At 43.8% G+C, this 19,944-nt stretch overlaps 1 protein-coding gene across 7 annotated transcripts in view; it reads right to left on the minus strand.

Moving 5' to 3' along the window:
• Nucleotides 1-781: 781 nt before the first annotated feature.
• The window catches only part of FGF1 (fibroblast growth factor 1), a 112,651-nt gene continuing 93,488 nt past the window's right edge, over nucleotides 782-19,944 (minus strand). For 6 of the 7 annotated variants that reach the window (XM_004008910.5, XM_004008909.5, XM_060415876.1 and 3 more), the window contains 2 exons: nucleotides 10,929-11,032; nucleotides 782-4,043 (listed from right to left, as the gene is read on the minus strand). In XM_004008910.5, the coding sequence (XP_004008959.1) occupies nucleotides 3,849-4,043; nucleotides 10,929-11,032 (299 nt within the window). In that variant the 3' untranslated portion in view covers nucleotides 782-3,848. The remainder of the gene's footprint in view (nucleotides 4,044-10,928; nucleotides 11,033-19,944) is intronic. The other variant, XM_012178671.4, reaches the window with a different exon arrangement.

The following is a 19,944-nucleotide window of genomic DNA, read 5'->3' on the forward strand; positions in this document are numbered from 1 at the left end:
CAGACCTAGACTGCATATGATAAAGCAGAGACATCACTTTGCTGACAGAGATCCATATAATCAAAGGTGTGGTTTTTCCAGTAGTCATGAGCAGATGTGCTAGTTGGACCATAAAGAGAAGGCTGAGTGCCTAAGAATTGGTGCTTTTGAACTGTAGTGCTAGAGAAGATTCTTGAGAGTACCTTGAACTGTAAGGAGATTGAACCAGTCAATCCTAAAGGAAATCAATCCTCAATATTCATTAAAAAGACTGATGCTAAAGCTGAAGCTCCAATACTTTGGCCACCTGAGCCTACTCATTGGAAAATACTTTGATGCTGGGAAAGGTGGAGGGCAAGAGAAAAAGGGGGCAACAGAGGGATGAGAGAGGGTGACAGAGGGATGAGATGATTGGATGGCATCACTGACTCAGTGGACATGAGTTTGAGCAAACTCTGGGAGATAGTGAAGGACAGGAAAGCCTGGGGTACTTCAGTTTATGGGATCACAAAGAGTCAGACACAACTTAGCAACTCAACAACAACAACAAGTTAGTAATGGTCCTTGGCTCTTCAGAGGGCAAATTTCCTGCATATATTTCCCTAATGGATCCCTGGAGAAGCTCTGTTATTGCCTTAGGTTTCCAAACAAAATGAAAAAATGTTTTTCCTATTAACCTTCAAAGTCTCATATCTGGTAACAAGCTAAGTGTAGGAAACAAAGCATCCAGAGCTCAGGGATGCTGGCTAAGTCCTTACGCAGGAAGATGAGACACGGTGACGTTCAAAAACCGAGAGAAAAGTTTTCGCCTATAAGTGTAACATTTACTAATATTTTTAAGGTGCAAAAAAAGAGAGACAGTGATGTGAATGACAGGCATCTTCTTCTTCTGAGGTCTGCTTTGCACCCCAGGAACTTGATCGGTTTAAGCAGTATGCTTTACAAGGCTGAGGACCTGGGCTCCATCTCCTCCAGCACAAAGCACGGACCCTTATCTTCAGTAACATGGGATGCTCTAGTCAGTTTTTTGTAAGTCCACGTGGTTAGCCATGGGAGGCTTTAATTATCACCCCTTCCGAGGAAACAGATTTCCACCACCTCCACCATCACATTGAAAACAATCAGAAGCGTATACACTCCTGATGCTTTGTACAGAATGCCAGGCAACTCATAGCAGTTGGCTTGAAAATGAATCCACATGATAGGCATCTGATAGGCAGATGGCTCCGCAACTTTCTCACAGGAGAGAGAGCGCAACAGGAATGCTCCAAGCTTGAGGAACGAGAACATGTTCAAAACAGTGCAGGGAACTGCCACCCACTTCCTTCATATAGGATCGGAAGGCCTTTTTTATTGATTTGAAGCTTATCTCCCTGAACTGACATGGTTCGGCAATTGCAGTGTTAGGTTTACCTGGCCATACCCTGACACTTCGATAGAGGCTTTTCTCAAGCTGGGGGTTGCTAATTCTTCCAGAACATTGGTTTCTGGGAGTTGTTTATTCAGCAGTTACCTACAGATTCTCTGGTCTTTACTTGACTGAAAGAAATGAATCCTCAGCATTTTTCATTATAAACATTATATAATGCCCTGGGAGAGAATACAGCAGCAAACCAGGCAGACAATGTTCCCGGGGGCACCAGGACCCAGTAAAATGCCTGGCACACCTTTGGCACTTACTCATTGAGTGAATACACGAGCAACGACTGGGCTAAGCTTGTCAAGTTCACAGTAATGTTTCTTCTCAATGCTTTGGGTCTTTGCAACCACAGACTTCTGTCTCATCTTTTAGCCACAGTTTTAATTTTTCTTGGCCAATGTTATACTTGAATTTGATTCATAAACTAAAAATTATGGACCATTATAAATATCTTAGAGTTCCTCACTGGGTACCTTTTCCTGGCCAAATCTTTATAGTCAAGAGATGTCAAGCCACACTGCACTATCCCCAACTTCCCTGCAAAGACTTACTAAAATAAAATAAAATTGTCTTATCCAAGTTACAAAAACAGAAGAAGTTATGAAATGTTCTGCTGTACAAATGCAGAATTATATTAATAATGTAGTGTTAACTTAGTTCCTCAATTGTAGCATCATGCTGAACTTTCACATACTGCCATTTTTCTTATTCAGAATAGTTCAATTACTAAGGAATTACCTTTCAATTAATAATCACTGAAAATCATTATAAGACATCAGTTTTTATACACAATTATATCATTGCTCGAGAGTCCCCATTTTCAAAAGAAAATTTATAACACCACAGTGAAAAACAAAGAGAAATCTCATTTTCTAAGGTAAATGTAGTAGTCTAAGTAGTAGATAGTTAAGGAGCTTATATAGCATATGCTATTATTACCATTCTCAATGGCTGAATACTAATCCGTTTAACTGCCTTTGAGCTATATATTTTTAAATATGAGTAAAAGGTACAATCTCACAGTAAGTTTAAATGGCTTATTAAAGGCCTTTACATGGCAACAGTATCATGTCAGAGATGAATGGTGTTTCTAATTTGCTAGCCACTTGGGTCAAGTTTTCTTGAAGCAGGAAGCATATTTATATAAGTAATCATCACACAAACGGCCTTTTGGGAAAAGCTGTTTGTGAGGGTTTAGCATTTTTGAAGTATGCTTTTGTATATCTTCTAAATGGGCATTTTATAGGCATTGGGCCAAAGTGCTTTGAACCCACAATCCTGACTCAAGCATAACTGCCTGAGTGCAGGAAGATCCATGGAGCATGGGGTCTGGGTTTGAGCCCCCTTATATCTGAATAACACTTTCAGGGACCTTGCTATTTAATGTGTGGGGGTGGAGTGGATAGGCAGCAGCATCTGCAGCACCTAGAATCTTGTAAGAAATGGGAAAACTCCACCGCAGAGTCACTGAACCATAATCTGCAGTCAAAACAAGATGCTCTATGGTTTGTAAGCAGTGCCCCAGGACCCCCAAACCTGTACTTTCTGGTGCCCACACACAGGTCATGGTGTCCCTTTCTCTTTCCTTCTCATTTCTAGAATATCCTTTTTGGAGAATAACATCCTCTGAGCCTATGCTTCCCCTATCTTATCACTCCCACACCCACTCCCCAGACCCAAATGAATTTCCCAACACCTGACAACCTGATTTTTATCAAGAATCCACTTCTGCTCTCCACCTGACATCATCCAAGGGCTTCCTGCTGCTGAATAACCAGGGAGAAGTCAAGGCATTGTAACAGCTCCTAAGGCTGTGCCTTCATTCTGCTCTCCTGTGCCCGAGCCTCCCACGATCCTCCCAGTGGGATTGTGCACTGAAATCCCACTCGAATCCAGTCAGCCTCCCCTTGCCACTGGAATCCCTTCTGTTCTTGAGAGGGGATTTCTTCATCCATGTTTCCACTCATGGAAAGCTGCCTTCTTCCAACCTAGCCATCAACTTTTCTGCTGACATTCATGATGGATTGAAAGGATGAAAGGGAATCATGCCAGATGTTCAGGGGACTCAGGCAGGGTTTACTCTGTAGAGGGAATTGCATGCAGTTACTCCCAACCCACTTGGCAGCCCCCTGCTCATACTTCATTTGGCCCCACCCATGCATCGAGAGGCTCAGCCAGCAGCAGATGCCCAGAGGCAACTGGACTTCCAAACCAGACCCAGACTGGCCAGCCAGCTGGCCCCTAAAAGCCATTTGGTCCCTCAGTTCCAAACTGTGCCAGGGCGAAGGGCTCTAAAAATAGTGAACTGGGCATGTAGAAGCGCATTACAGGTTTAGGCTCTGTGGGCCAGGGGTTAGCACGGCCAATGGTAAAGGGTACAATCTGGGGTCAGCCAGGTGAGGACGCCTTCAGATTCCTCTGGAGTGGTCAGCACCCAGAACAGATTTCTTTAATCAGAGGAAACTGGCAGGGGGAGAAACAAGATGGCTTTCTGGCCGAAGTGAGTCCGAGGACCGAGTTTGGAGCTTCCGTTCTTCTTGAGACCAATGAACCAATTCTTCTCTGCATGCTTCTTGGATATGTAGGTGTTATAATGGTTTTCCTCCAGCCTTTCCAGGAACAAACATTCCTCACTGGGTGTTTGCTAAAAAAAATAACAAAACCAGAGAGAGTAGAATAATTAGTGAGTGGTTTTCGATGGGGTTCCTCTGTTTACTAGTTGTGTGACCTTGGGCAAGTTAGTGAGGCTGTCTGTGCTTCACTTTTTTTGTTCAGTGAAGCAAATAGTGGGAAAATAATGGAACCTGTGTCTGAGGCTAGAAATGAGGACTTCAGTGAGCCTTCAGTGTGCGTCTGCTGTTAGGCAAGCTCTTCTAGTGTCTGTTGTGCTTAGGACCCTGTACTCTCCCACGGAGGAAATCCTGAATGACTTGAAGTACCTCAAGGACAGGGCTGAATCTTTTGTTTCTGTGGAGACCTGACACCTAGGTTTGACCGTGAAAAACATCCAAAAGAGGTGAAACCAGATTGTGATGCTATGGGACATTCTTAAGTGTGATCCTGAAGAGTAAATGAAAACCTGCCAATTTTACTTTATACCCTGGTAGTTTTCACTAACAACACCAGGATTTTACTTTAGTGCTATTATGAACATGCTGCTGCTGCTGCGCTGCTAAGTTGCTTCAGTCGTGTCCTACTCTGAGCGACCCCATAGATGACAGCCCTTCAGGCTTCCCTGTCCCTGGGATTCTCCAGGCAAGAACACTGGAGTGTGTTGCCATTTCCTTCTCCAGTGCATGAAAGTGAACAGTGAAAGTGAAGTCACTCAGTCATGTCCAACTCTTCCTGACCCCACGGACTGTAGCCTACCAGGCTCCTCCGTCCCTGGGATTCTCCAGGCAAGAGTACTGGAGTGGGTTGCCACTGCCTTCTCCATTATGAACATGAGTGCACAAAATATGTCCTAAGCACAAAACATGTCCTGGAACGCAAAGGGTTGTTTTTGTTTTTGTTTTAATGAAAATAACTTTATTTTTTGCTACTTATCAAAAGAATGGTACTTGTAAAAATCACAGCTTCACTTTAAAAACAGAAAGAAAAAAATCACCCCAAAGCATACCCATTCAGATATAAGCATCTGTTAACAGTTGATGAACTTCCTTCCATACATCTTTATGTATGAGCATACAGAGACATAGATAGGCCATATGGATATAGATTTAGGATGTTATCAAAATGGCATGTTATCTCTGCTGTTTTAAAAATGGGTGATAAACCTATGAAAACATATTTAATCTCACTAGCAAGAAGATGTAAATTAAAAAATGATTTAACTTATGTTGGTTATAATAATCTTAAAAAGATTTACAAGGCTTGGTATTGGGGAGAGTGTGGGAAATAGGCACTTTTACACACATTGGTGAGATTAATTGGTGGAAACTTTTTGAGGGGACTTTTGCATATGCTGAAGCTGAAACTCCAATACTTTAACCACCTGATGTGAAGAACTGACTCATTAAAAAAGACCCTGATGCTGGGAAAGATTGAAGGTAGGAGAAGGGGATGAAGAGGAGGAGATGATTGAATGGCATCACCGACTCGATGGACATAAATTTGAGCAAGCTCTGGGAGTTAGTAATAGACAGGGAGGCCTGGTGTGCTGCAGTCCATGGGGTTGCAAAGAGTTGGACACGACTGAGTGACTGAATTGAACTTGCATGTGCATCAAAATTTAAAGTATGCATTGCCCTTGACTCAGTGATTTCCCTTCTAGGAATTGACACTTCTGAGTTAGTTGAGCCAGTGTAAAACTATATTTTCAAAAGATGTTCTTTAATATTGGCTATAATGATAACGTGGGAAACAATGTAAATACCCATGGAACTGTGATTGGTTAAGTGGAGAGCGGTATATCCTCATGAAAGGATCCAATGCAACTGTCACTTTATTAATTGGATAGATAGTTAAAACATTTTAAATTGTGCAATTACACTGAAAATATCTACCAACAATTACTTTTCTTTCTTTCTTTCTTTTCTTTTTTTTTTTTTTACTAAAATGCATGTTAGAATGGGAGGAATTCCAGTTCTTGGCAGTTTCTATTTGTCAAGATTTTAGAATACGTTTATTATGTTTGGACATAAGACAGGAGTTTTAAAATACATGTGCTCTGTATTGACTTAGCTCCAATTCCAAGTCATGTGATGTCTATGTTATCTCTTCACTCAGCAATGGTTGGCAAGTCCCTTTCTGGTGGTTTCTAATCCTGTTGTTTATTCTCTATTGGTGAGCATGTTTGTGTGTATAGACTGTCAGTCCTACTGAGGAAAGAGATGGAATCTTGTCAGCCTTGTGTCTCCTCCCCAACACAGAGAATTTGAACATAAGAGGTATTCACCAAGTAGGTGATGAATGTACTTTCGTTCTTGAGTTCATTTAAAGTATTCAGTAAGGTTATCTTTGATTAGTAAGGAACTACGTAAAAGGATTATACAGTGAAAGTGACAAATAGATTCAAGGGTTTAGATCTGATAGACAAGAATGCCAGAAGAACTACGGATGGAAGTTCCTAATGTTGTATACGAGGCGGTGATCAAAACCATTCCCAAGAAAAAGAAATGCAAAAAGACAAAATGGTTGTCTGAGGAGGCCTTACAAATAGCTGAGAAAGAAGAGAAGTGAAAGGCAATGAGAAAAGAAAAGATATACCCATCTGAATGCAGAGTTCCAAAGAATAGCAAAGAGAGATAAGAAAGCCTATCTAAGTGATCAATGCAAAGAAATAGAGGAAAACAATAGAATGGGGAAGACTAGAGATCTCTTCGAGAAAATTAGAGATACCAAGGGAACATTTCATGCAAAGATGGGCTCAATAAAGGACATAAATGATATGGACGTAACAAAAGCAAAAGATATTAAGAAGAGGTGGCAAGAAAACACAGAAGAACTATACAAAAAAGATTTTCATGACCCAGATAACCACGATGGTGTGACCACTCACCTAGAGCCAGACATTTTCGAGTGTGAAGTCAAGTGGGTCTTAGGAAGTATCACTATGAGCAAAGCTAGTGGAGGTGATGGAATTCCAGCTGAGCTGTTTCAAATCCTAAAAGATGATGCTGTGAAAGTGCTGCACTCAATATGTCAGCAAATTTGGAAAACTCAGCAGTGGCCATAGGACTGGAAAAGGTCAGTTTTCATTCCAATCCCAAAGAAGGGCAATGCCAAAGAATGTTCAAACTACCTCATAGTTGCACTCATTTTGCATGCTAGCAAAGTAATGCTCAAAATTCTCCAAGCGAGGCTTCAACAGTACGTGAACCAAGAAATTCCAGATGTACAAGCTGAATTTAGAAAAGGCAAAGGAACCAGAGATCAAACTGCCAACATCCATTGGATCATAGAAAAAGTAAGAGAATTCCAGAAAAACATATACTTCTGCTTCATTGACTATGCTAAAGTCTTTGACTGTATGGATCACAACAAACTGTGGAAAATTCTTAAAGAAAGTGGAATACCAGACCACCTTACCTGCCTTCTAAGAAATCTGTATGCAGGTCAAGAAGCAACAGTTAGAACCAGGCAGAACAATGGACTGGTTCCAAATTGGGAAAGGAGTACATCAAGGCTGTATATTGTCACCCTGCTTATTTTACTTATAAGAAGTACTTCATGTGCAATTCGGGCTGGATGAAGCACAAGCTGGAATCAGGATTGCTGGGAAAAATATCAATAACCTCAGATAGGCAGATGACACCACACTTATGGAAGAAAGTGAAGAAGAACTAAAGATCCTCTTGATGAAGGTGAAAGAAGAAAGTGAAAAAGCTAGCTTAAAATGACATTCAAAAAACTAAGATCATGGGATCCAGTCCCACCACTTCATGGCAAATAGATGGAGAAACAATGGAAACAGTGACTGACCTTATTTTCTTGGGCTCCAAAATCACTGCAGATGGTGACTGCAGCCATGAAATTTAAAGACACTTGCTCCTTGGAAGAAAAGCTATAACAAACCTAGACAGCATATTAAAAACCAAAGACATTACTTTGCCAACAAAGGTCCATCAAGTCAAAGCTATGGTTTTTCCAGTAGTCATGTGCAGATGTGAGAGTTAGACCATAAGGAGAAGGCTGAGTGCCTAAAATTGGTGCTTTTGAACTGTAGTGCCAGAGAAGATTGAGAGTCCCTTGAACCATAAGGAAATCCAGTCAATCCTAAAGGAAATCAACCCTGAATATTCATTAAAAAGACTGATGCTAAAGCTGAAGCTCCAATACTTTGTCCACCTGACACAATGAACCTACTCATTGGAAAATACCTGATGCTGGGAAAGATTGAGAGCAAGAGAAAAGGGCCACAGAGGACGAGATGGTTGGATGGCATCGCTGACTTAATGGACGTGAGTTTGAGCCAACTCCAGGAGATGGTGAAGGACGGGAAAGCCCGGCATGCTGCAGTCCATGGGGTTGCAAAGAGCTGGACATGACTGAGTGACTGAACAACAACAGTGTAACAGGAGGTGTTCTGCTCCTTATTCATCTGCAGCCTAGTGCAGTGACAGCTGGGCCAGACACTTTAGACCATTTAGGAACAAGATAGGATAGAGATGTAATATTTGATTAGGTGACTCTGCGGCCTCTGGAGGAACTTGCCCAGACATTAGTCTGGTGCACATCATCGGGGTGGGAGGAGGTTGGCAGTGTTGGACCCATGTGGGTTATCCACTCTCCTGCAGGGAGGACTCAGCCTATGACAGCCCTCCGTGGGTGTCAGGCCTGGGTGCTGTGATGAAGCTGAGCACGGCCACGTCCCTCACCTGATATGTCTATTACACAAGAGCAGCTGACACACACAGAATTGCTGAGTCACAGGCTGAGTCAGAGGCCAAATTGGAGATGCTCTATCTGTGCTTCAACCAGGATTTGTCAGCACTTACTGTGCACTTCGTGCAGTGCCATAGGCCTGGGGATTAACAGCTGATTCATGGCTGTTGTTCTAGTTAATTTTTTATATTTAGCATGAAAAAGAATGAAGTGAAAGTGTTAGTCACTCAGTCATGTCTGACTCTTTGCAACCCCATGTCATGCTTTCCCCCAGTTACGTAGGTGATGGATACCCACTATAGAAAATTTGGAAAATACAAAAAAGCATTCGCGTATTATAAAGTCATCCATTCACCATTCCCAAAGATAAATATATTAATGTTTTAGAGCCTTTCAAACTAAAAAAAAAAATGTACTTTCCATGTATAGAAATTTGTATCTGGATAAATGAATACCTGCTATTGGCTAAGAGCATGCGGCAGAGCTCTGAGATATTTTAGAACTTTGCTTCATCAATGAAGGCAGATGAAAATTCATATTCTTAGGAATATGAAAATAGTGATATATTAAGATCACCCTGGGCATATTTCAGGTGAATCAGTGACATCCAAGACTATGGTTAGAGAAGGGTGTTTCAATCCTAGAGGAAATGGAATTTAAGGGGCATTCTCCGTCAAAGTTTTATACAAGTAAGAGAAGGTTATAATAAACATCAGTATTGACTTAAAGAAAAGCCATAAAACTGTAACATATAATGTGATAATGAAGGTAAGGAATCTGTAAAGCAGTTGCGTTACAGCTGTCATTGCTCCGTGCGGGTGGATTCTGTGTGTTGTCTCTCTGACTCTCCTGACCTATGTAAGTATGCGGTAATTACTGTTCATTACTGTCCTTGCTTCAGATAAGGCTCAGAGTAGGTGAGTAACTTGCCAAACTGGCAGAGACACGAGATTAAGTTACGAGTCTGAGACTGATTGATGGATTGGTCTATTGATTTAATTACAGATTGGAAGATCTGCCTTAAAAAAAAATATCTACTCTCACTTCCAGTGACTGCCTAGCTCTAAACCCTTTCAAGTTGTCCAAATCAATCTGTATTTCAGCAAACAGCCTACAGGAGTTAGCTGTTCCTCCGATGGTCTCATCTGCTGAGCCCTAGTGGGCAGCGTGAAAAAGATGAACTGTGTTCAGACCCCAAGCCCTAGCTGAAATTCCAGCTTCAAGAAAAAGTTTGAATTGCCACTTGGCAATTCGATTTAAGTTAAAGGGAGCCCTGGACTGAAATTCCCCTGCTGGCTGCCTTTTGGTAGATGTCTTCATAAAAGGGAAGAAGGGGGTTTGGTGAAGCCTTAATGTTCAGTTGTTAAGCTACAGAGAAGGGATTATTGAAATCCAGAAATAATTTGCAAAAGGTGCAGCCATTGGCTTTAGCTCTCTTTCAATTCAAATCCTTTACCAGAGATACGAATAGGGAAAAAATAAAATTGACCCTGTTTCTTTCCTTTCTCACAAAGATCAATATGTACTGAGTCAGACATGTATAAAGCCTTAAGTAAAAGAGGAAAGGAGAAGGATTTTAGCCACTGAATAAGCTCTTGGACCGTGCTTCTCCAGGGCAGGGATGTGTCTATTCATTACCCTCCCCACTCCCACCCCCCACCCTCCTCTCACCCCTGTACCCAACTGCACTTACACACAGGAGGCATTACTACGTGTTTGTTGAATTAACTTATTAAACTTTTTATCCTTTTAGGTGACCCTTCCAGAATAAAAGGACTATTTTAAAAGTTTTATGTATGACGTATCAACTGCGAGAGTCTGGGCTCTGCAGTTTTTATAAAAAGCATGAGACATACCTATATAACCCAAGGCACATGCTCAGGAAGCATTTTTGGAATTAATGAATGAATGAATAAAGTGGGATTGGGTATTCTGGAGCAAGTGACTGGATGAGTTACTAAAATTTCAATCAATGTTTTCTCTTAGTCTATGTGATAATATGTTGGAGTATTTTGAGAGAATACCGCAAGAAACTCTTATGTTTGTGCCTAAAATAAGGCAGTGTGGAGGGTGGGAATCCTGCTGGAAAAAATAACAAACAGAGACTAATTGATGCTTTATAGTTTGCATCACTCCATGTAACAAGATTTCTGGAAACCTCAAACCTTGGCTGAGTCTGGAAGCATGTCAGCCACATACTTACTGAGCCGTACAAAAGCCCGTTGGTGTCCATGGCCAAGAACTGGCCAGTCTCCGTACTCTTAATATACACCTCCCCTATGCTTTCCGCATAGAGCTGCAGCTGAACTGAAATAAAAATAACACGAGCAAAAGTAAATAAACACTAAGCTTTTGCCGATAGAGTCTGGCAGCCAGGACAGTTAGCCACGGAAAATTCTGCTCATTCATCTCACAGAGCCCTCAAGGATGAGCCTCATATTAATCAAAACATAGAAATACAGTTCCTTTTTCTTTGCCCTCCAAAGAAAGCCGTCTGTTGGGAGTCATGTTCTCGAGGGAAGGAGAGGTGGTGGCAGGCTCACCCACCCGTCTCTGCCTCGTTTGTGACCCCAAATGCACTTCACAGGGCAGGGTCAGGGGAGGAAGCTCATTCACTTCCCTGGATCCAGCATCCCAGCAAGCGATCTTGGGGTACCACAGAATTGGCAGCTGGCCAGCCTGAGGCTGTTCGGCTGCAGTTCTCAACCTGCTTTGCAGGAGTGCTGGGAAGGCCTGGGCCTTCCTTTCATGGGTGCTTTTCATGGACAGATTGTTATTTTTCAGAATCTAATAATGTTATTTTCCCAGATGGAAGAGGTTCCCAGGAAGTTATTGACATGTATGAAACTCAAGGAGCTTACCCACGATGAAGTTCAGTCAAGCCCCTACCTCTGTGGCAACCCCACTTGGGTACTGGTAGAGGGGAAATCCTGACCTCTGACAGGGAGAATGAGGAAGGTACCTGGGATGGGAGTGGTGGTTCTCAACTGGGGATGATTTTGTTCTGCAGGGGGCAGGTAGCCATGTCTGTAGACTCTTGGTTGTCCCAGCTAGGGTGGGATAGTGCTACTCACATCTAGCAAGTAGAAGCCAGGCATACTGCTCAGCATCCTACAGTGCCCAGGGAACCCCTTCACAGCAAGGAATTATTCAGCCCCAAAAGTCGGTAGTGCCAAGGTTGGGAAACACTGAGGTTAAGGGTAAAGACTGAGATGCTCTGAGTTACCTCCTCTCCAGTTACACTGACTGATACTCCCATGGTGCCTTGCCCACTTCCGGACAATTTCATTGGTCCTAACCATTGTTATGATTAGGGGTGAAGTCTGGACTGGGGACCACTGTGCATCCAACAGTTCTTTGGGAGTCAGCTGACCTCTCTAAGGGTTGACTTTGTCAGAGGCCAAAGTACAGGGGATGCTAGAAGGAGCACAGGCCTTCAGTTTGAACCCCTAGGCCCCTCATTGCTTTTCTTTGTTTTCATTTTTTATTTGATTTCTTAGAATCAGAAATGTATTCCCATGTTTCATACTTGGAAACACAGAGGAGGAGGTGGCGAATGTCCTCCTTCTGCCCCTTCCAACCTCTTGCTCCCAATTGATGGGGGTCAAGACAGACAGGGATCCTTGCCCTTCCCCTGGGATACATTCTCCTGGGTAGACAGAGACAAACAAGTAAACTCCTAGGTATATTTTGAGTGTGTTCTTCTAGAGAGATTTTATGCATGAGAAATAGATTTTATCCCTCCTGTCTTTTTGTTTTTTCCTACACAAATGGTGAGATACCCTACAGTCCTGTACCTGTGTTTTTCAGTTAAAACTGACTGGAAATCTTTGCACTGAAGCAGTGAAGAAGTTACCCTCCATCTTTGCCAATTGAATTGTGTCCCCTTATGTGGATGTGTGGTAATCATTTTACCACTTCCTTATTAGTATGTCTGTATCTTCTCATTTCCCTCTGTTTTCCTTGTCTTCTGATTCATCCCAAGGGTGATACGTAGTTACATCACCATTATTGAAGACTCAGTTCTCTTGTCCTTGAAAGTCTTTGCTGCAGAGACTCAGGACCTCCACTCACTTCCTCTGGTGAGCAGAGTTTATTTAACTCATAAGAAGAAAGCGAGAAGCCACAATCTCCTTTGCCACCAGGCCTCCTGACTCTGCTTAGCTCTGAGAGGCAGTCATGAGAGCACAGGCCAGAGGCCTCCTCTCTCCAGCCTTGGGTCCCACCACTCGCTCACTGAGTCACTACTCCAGCCACACCACTCCTTTCCCACACCAATTTCTCTTCTGCCACAGGATCTTTGCACACAGGCTCTGCCCTCTGTCTGGTATCTCCTCTCCCCTAATAGTCACAAAGATGGTCCTTTTCCTCCTGGCCTCAGCCCAAAAACCCTTCCTCAGAGAGGCCTTCCCCCCACAAGTACCCCACAACACTCTGCACAGCAAGTCCTTTCACCCCCACCCCAGGAGCCCTGGCACCCTAGTCTCTGCATCTTTGTCTTTCTCCTTCCTGGTTTGTTTCCTTCATGGCACTTAGCGTGCACTTATTTTTGTTGTTTAGGGCTTTGCTCATTTATTTCTGCCTCCCCAGGGGAGTGTACACTTGGAAGAAAGGGCAGGAATTTTATCTGTCCTATTTCCCCTTCAGTCTCCTGTGCCTCCCACAGTGCTTTGCACTCTGGAGAGAGCCAGTATGTATTTGTTGAGTGGACAGTTTTAGGCTAATCTTTGTAGAGATGATTCTGTTGGCCCATCATTAGTAAGCTGCACATTTTGAATTGTGTTTCCAGTAATGCTTTGTGGAGTGAAGTAACATGCAACCGAGTTGTGAGTTGTAAGGTTCAAGGCTGGGCTTTGCCACTTAGGAGCAGGAGCTTGGCTGGGTTGTTTAACTTTCAGGCCACAGTCTCCTTGTTAGTAAAATTGGAATGATTTAGATTCAATTTCTAGAGTTTTTTCCCACCACTAGCAGTCTTGAAAGCATGTAAATACATTTAATGATGGTGCTAAATACAACAGAATATTATTTCACCATAAAAAGGAATAAAGGACTGGTGCATGCTACAGCATGGCTGAACCTTGAAAGCATGTTAAGTGAAGAAGCTTACTCATAAAGGACCACATATTGTATGATTCCATTTAAAATAAATGTCCAGAATAGGCAAAACCCGTAGAGACAGGAAGTAGATTAGTGGCAGCCAGGGGCTGAGGAAGGGGTTGGAGAGAGAAGGGAAAACTATGGTTAAGAGGTATAGGGTTTCTTTTAGGGTGATGAAAGCTGATTGTAGAGATGGTTGCACAAATCTCTAAGAAAACCACTGAATGGCATCCTTTAAATGGGTGAATTGTAAGGTATGTGAATGTATCTCAATAAAGAAATTTTTTCAATGCTCAGTATTTTCATTGACCTCTGATTTGCAGAGAACTTTCACATGTGTTTTCTATCAGTTTCTCAGCATAGTCCTGTATATTTAAGAGAGACCAAATTGCTACTTCTGCTAAGTCATGTCAGTCGTGTCTGACTCTGTGCGGCCCTATAGACGGCAGCCCACCAGGCTTCTCCGTCCCTGGGATTCTCCAGGCAAAAACACTGGAGTGGGTTGCCATTTCCTTCTCCAATGCATGAAAGTGAAAAGTGAAAGTGAAGTCGCTCGGTCGTGTCCGACTCTTAGTGATCCCATGGACTGCAGCCTACCAGGCTCCTCCATCCATGGGATTTTCCAGGCAAGAGTACTGGAGTGGGGTGGCCATCACCTTCTCCAGAGAAACCAAAGGAAGGGAATAATTGTTTATTCATCATCTACAATGTGCCAGGCATCTTGCTAGTTTCTATCTTGGTATAAATAGTGTAAAACTGAAGAGTTTGGACTCAGGAAGGAAACTGCATGAATTTAAATTCTGGCTTGGCTGTGTATTAGCTGTGTAATGATTGGGTATGGTATTTACCTCTGTTTCCTTATCTGTAATGATAGTGTCTGCTCCATAGAGTTGTGAGGTTTAATGATCTGACACCTAGACGTGTCCAGTAAAATTGCTATCATTTTTATTGTGTTTAGGTGACATCATCGCTTCTCAGAGCATCCCTGGAGGAAGGTGGCACTGGCTCTGTCCTGCAGGTGAGGAAACTGAAGCTTGGTAAGAGCACCTTTACCAGACATTGTACTTGGAATCATAGACAAAACCATGACCAGAATCCAGGCTTGACTGTTTTAAATATCCTGCTTTTTCCTCTCTTTCATACAATACCTTGAACAGTTACCAGAAAGATTGGTCCAAATCAAGCCATATTCACTTCACTCCTTGGTCCCCCTTATGTTCAAGATCTGACCTGCACAAGATGTCGGATGGCCATGCAGAACCCCGTTTTGTAGCCATGATGATGTTAGCTACCTGGGACTTTTGGCTCAGATGGTAAAGAATCTGCCTTCAATGCGGGAGACTTGGGTTCGATCCCTGGGTGGGAAAGATCCCTTGGAGAAGGAAATAGCTACCCACTCCAGTATCCTTGCCTGGAGAATCCCATGGACAGAGGAGCCTGGCAGGCTATAGTCCGTGGGATCACAAAGAGTCAAACACGGCTGAAGTGACTTAGCACGCACATCTATATAAGTAGGACACATTATATATAAGTCAGTCACGTTATAGCTGCAACAGAAACCCCAAAGGGTAAGTCCTTTGGGGTAATCAAGAAAAATGTTTTTTTAATAGACTTCCTTTTGTAGAGCAGTTTTAGGTTCATAGCAAAAATACGGGGAAAGTATGAAATTTACCATGTGCCCCTCCCCTGCATGGCACAGTCTCCCCATTATTGTCACCCCCCACCAGTGAGGGGGTTATAAATGATGAACCTACACCAGTACATCGTGATCACCTAGGAAGACTTAGTTTCTTTAGCTTTTTATTTTCTAGTCCGTTTCTGTTCTGCACCTTAAATACTGCCCGTTTGTCTCGCTGTGGGGGTAGGTAGAGGCTGACTCTGCCGTCTGAGGAGCCCTGTCTTGGCCATGTAAACACTCCATGGAGGTAGACATGAGACAGAGCTGCCTGGCGCACGACTCAGCCCTCGGCCCTGAGCCCCAGCACCAGGTTGTTGCACTGGTGAGAGTTTGTCTCAAGAGTTTCCTCTGTAAATATTATTTCTCCAGGATGTCCAAGTTTCATAGCTCATTTTCACTGGATTTCTTTCTGGCTAAGTTGCTTAAACATATATCCTTCTACAAGCAGGGCTGGCAGGAAGGAGTAACACCCAGTGTGTTGCTCGCGTAGCTGACTAGGTGTCCAACTGCCTAGTGTGACTTCATTCCAGTTTTCCAAACCTACATCCTCCTGCAGCTGCTGTTAAGGGTTGGGAGGGAAGGAGAGCAAGTGGGAGAGGGGGGCTTACAAAGAGAGGGAGGGACTGGCCAACAGCCTTGGCAGAAACAGCAGCCCTTCCCTCTTGGAGGGAGCAGGGGCCTCAGGGGAAGCCACCGAGTCATCATGTATTCATGGTCTGGGCATTACGTGCTGGATGCTCTGTTCAGTGTGGGCAAGGTCCCTGCCTTCAGGGGCTTACACCTATTTAGGGTCAGATGACCCAGAGTAATCAAGCAGTACAATAGCAAAAACTCCACTTGTTTTCGAGCTAAAAGTAAACAAAAGTGCAGCAACCGAAACCCTCTTTTATCCCTCTCTCTATAATTGTTTTCTCTCTCAAAGAAAAGCAGAAAATAATGTATGATGGGGAAAAAAAGCAAACTGCAAAAGAATATTTATGGTAAATCCTTGATGAAAATTTTGTAAACAAAACATAAACCAGTGCACATAGTTCATGAATAGATAGGGAATAAAAGGTAAAAATGTGCATTTGATTCAGACCAAATTCATAGCAGTGGCTGCTCTGGGGAGGATGAAAATGACTGAGACTGGGGAGGGGAATGGAGGGAAATTGCCTTTCCTCCTAACTTCATTCCTTCCAAAAGACAATACTGAGGCAAGAACAGCCAGCCAGTTGGTAACAGTGGTTAACTTCGAGTGATGGGGTTGCTGATGGTTTTGTAGTGTTCTGGGTGAGGCTGAGTAGTTGATCTGTAAAGCCTGGTTTATAGCTGGTGGGCAGACATTCAGTTTCTTGCTGTTGCTGACCCCTGCGGTGCTCTGTGACCCAACACAGACTTGACCTCGGGGACCATCTAGACCTGAATGCAGGTATCTGCAGAAGGTATGTCATCTTGAGGGCAGACACACCTTTCCGACTCACTGGAAAAGACCCTGATTGAGGGCAGGAGAAGGGGTCGACAGAGGATGAGATGGTTGGATGGCATCACCAACTCAATGGACATGAGTTTGAGCAAACTCCAGGAGATGGTGAAGGACAGGGAAGCCTGATGTGCTGCAGTCTATGGGGTCACAACTTAGTGACTGAACAACAATTTAAGGGCAGACAGGGAACCAGGAAAGCTGGTGAAGGGCACTCAGGTCACTCCTGCTCTGTTCAGTGTCCTCTTCCAGCACCTTCCACCAGGTTAGCACCCAGGACACAGGGGTGAAGGCAGTGCCTCCTCTCTCCCATATGGGGAATTTAGGACTTGCTCTCTATGAGCAGGGTGGTCAGTGGCTCTGTAGCATCCCAAGGATGAAGGGGCAAGTACTTTTTGAAAAAGAAGGCAAATCACTCAGCCCTCAGGGGAGTTACTGTTCCCCATCTCTGAAATATGGACAGAAACTTTTGACTTAGCAGAAGAAGTGAAAAGCAATTTTTAAAAAACGTACTCTCGTGACAGTTACAAGTTTCTTTGAGAAATTCAAACTTATAGAGCACTTTAAAAATGTGCTACAGAAAGACTGGAAGCATTTGCCTGATGGACTAGTAACCACAGCATCCCCAGTGGAATCCAGAGTCCTGCTCCTTGTCTAGGAACGCATTAAGGTGTGCTGGTTTGGGAATGGCCAATTTATCAAAAGTAAATGTCAAATAACTGAAATATACAAGATGACCTTTGCAGCCCATGCTCCTGCCTCATCCTTTGGACCCTTAGGTAAGGGGGAAGCCAGGGATCTGAGTGGATATGCTGGTCCCTGTCTAGAGCTCTTCCTTCTTTTCCTGAGGAATTATAAGCTGGTATCTCTGGTTTTCTCTTCTGCTCCTCAGAGCCTTCCATTAGCTCTTCATCGTCATTTAGTCACAATAAGACACATGATCCCTTACATTCCAAGGATAGAAAGAAGGAACAGGAGTTAGAACCTGCCAGTGCCAAGAGACATGAGCTTTGGGGCACCATGCTATTCTCTTCCTGTCCTTCCCTAGGAATTTTGAAAGGTAAGACTACAGCTGCTGCGTTCAGCAGGATGAATGCTGTGGAGGGAGGTCCCGCTTCTGCAGCACATTCCTCCATGGCCTTTAAGCCTGCTTTCCACCTCTGTTCTCCAGATAGAGGCCCAGAGAGATTACGTGCCTGGTTTATTCTGGGTTGGAGACTTCCCGTCCTTTGCCTTGTTTACCCAAAATGAGGTCAGCCTCATTCAGAACTTGGTGAGGTTGTTTTATGTCAGTGGCATTTATAATTAAAATGTAGCCACAAGCCAGGCACTGTAAAACATTAGAGAAAGACAGAGAAGAAATAAAATGGAGTTTGTGGGGGGAAAAAAGTTACAGTGGTTTGGATACGTGTGTGTGTGTGTGTGTGTATGTGTGTGTATGTGTGTATGAAAAAGACTTTTCTTAGAATGTGTAAAGGTGTTTGCTTCTCCTCTAGGGTCTGAAAAAGGTGCCTGGAAAATTTTGATACAGTCCATGGACTGTGTGATATTTAAAAAAAAAAATAGTCTATCTGGAAAAATCCCTCCTGTGTAAGCAGATAAGGAGCTGGTAGGGAGGAGAGGGAAGGAGGCCTTCAGCAGGGTGTGCCTCCAGGGAGAGCATGCCTGTCTGAAGACCAGTCGGTCTCCCTGATGCCTGGCTTTGCCCACTGTGGTCACCTAAAGAGCACACCAGTGCAATGGGGAGCACAGTGGGTTCACCGTCAAGTGGTGAGCCACAGCAGGATGGGGAATATGGATCGCCCCCAGAACTGCAGGCAGGAGGGATTCACTGAAGGGAAGGAGCCCTTTCTAAAGGGCTGCAAAGCAGGGTTCTGGGGACCAGTGAACTCCTCTAGTGCCTTTAGGATGTGGTTTGATTTATAAATATTTGATTGGCACACACTTTGCTCAGGAACATTTCCATTTGTGTGGTGAGTGGTGCCGGTAATCCTGCTCCCCATGAAGCCTCGTACGTGCTTGGGGAGGTGAGGGGTGCGCACCACAGGAGGGGGCTGCAGGTTTTGGATGCTTGTGAGCTTTTTCCTATCCTCCAGTTACTGCTCCAGAAATAGGTTATGGCCCCCTTAGACAGAGAGTGAACTCCCCCCAAAAGAGCGGAGTCAGGCACGGAGCTCCTTGCTTTGCCCAAGACAGCTTGCTGTGCAGAGAGGCGAGACAGGGCAGGGCTTGCGGAGCCGCTGGTGCCTGGGCACAGGGTACCTACATGCCAGACCTCAAGAGCTCCAAGCCCGGACAGTCCTGGAGATGTCGAGATGCAGGGAGCTGGTATAGCATTGGTTTAACTCGGCACACTCTGAAGATCAGATGGTTAGATGAGGAAGGCCCAGCAAGCCTCAGGATGCTGCTGCTGATAAATACCATGTTCCAGGCACTTATCATGTGCCTGGCAGGCTGTTAAAGACATTCACAAACTGTCATACTTAAAATTCCAACTTTCCTATAAGGGTGGTGGGTACTGTTGCCATCCTTGTTTTTAAAACAAGGAAACTGAGGCATGTGGAGAAAAAGTAACTTCCTGACAGGGAAGCTGACAGGGAGCCAGTAAACCGCAGTGATGGGTCCTGCATCTACTGGGCCCGCAGATGGGCTGTGTGAATCCAGTGTGTTCATTTAATTAGTGTGTGGGGTGAAACCACCGCTGTGGTGTTGGTGTCAGGGTGGAAGTGTGCTATAAGAGAGCCTTAGTTTTGGAAGATGCAGCTGAGGGTCGGGCCCAGTTTCCCAATTACTGGCTGTTCCCCAGGGCTCAGTGTTTGCAGAGTTAGTGCACAGGGCAGTTCATTATGAATGATAATTAATAACCTCATCAGGACCGTGGCTAAGAGGAAATTAAATAGTCTAGCTCAACGCCTGGCATATATTATGTGCTTGATAGATATTTATGGAATATATTATTGAATTTGAATTTATTTGCTTCCA

This window comes from Ovis aries, chromosome 5 (assembly GCF_016772045.2).
Source record: "Ovis aries strain OAR_USU_Benz2616 breed Rambouillet chromosome 5, ARS-UI_Ramb_v3.0, whole genome shotgun sequence".
Classification (NCBI taxonomy): domain Eukaryota; kingdom Metazoa; phylum Chordata; class Mammalia; order Artiodactyla; family Bovidae; genus Ovis; species Ovis aries.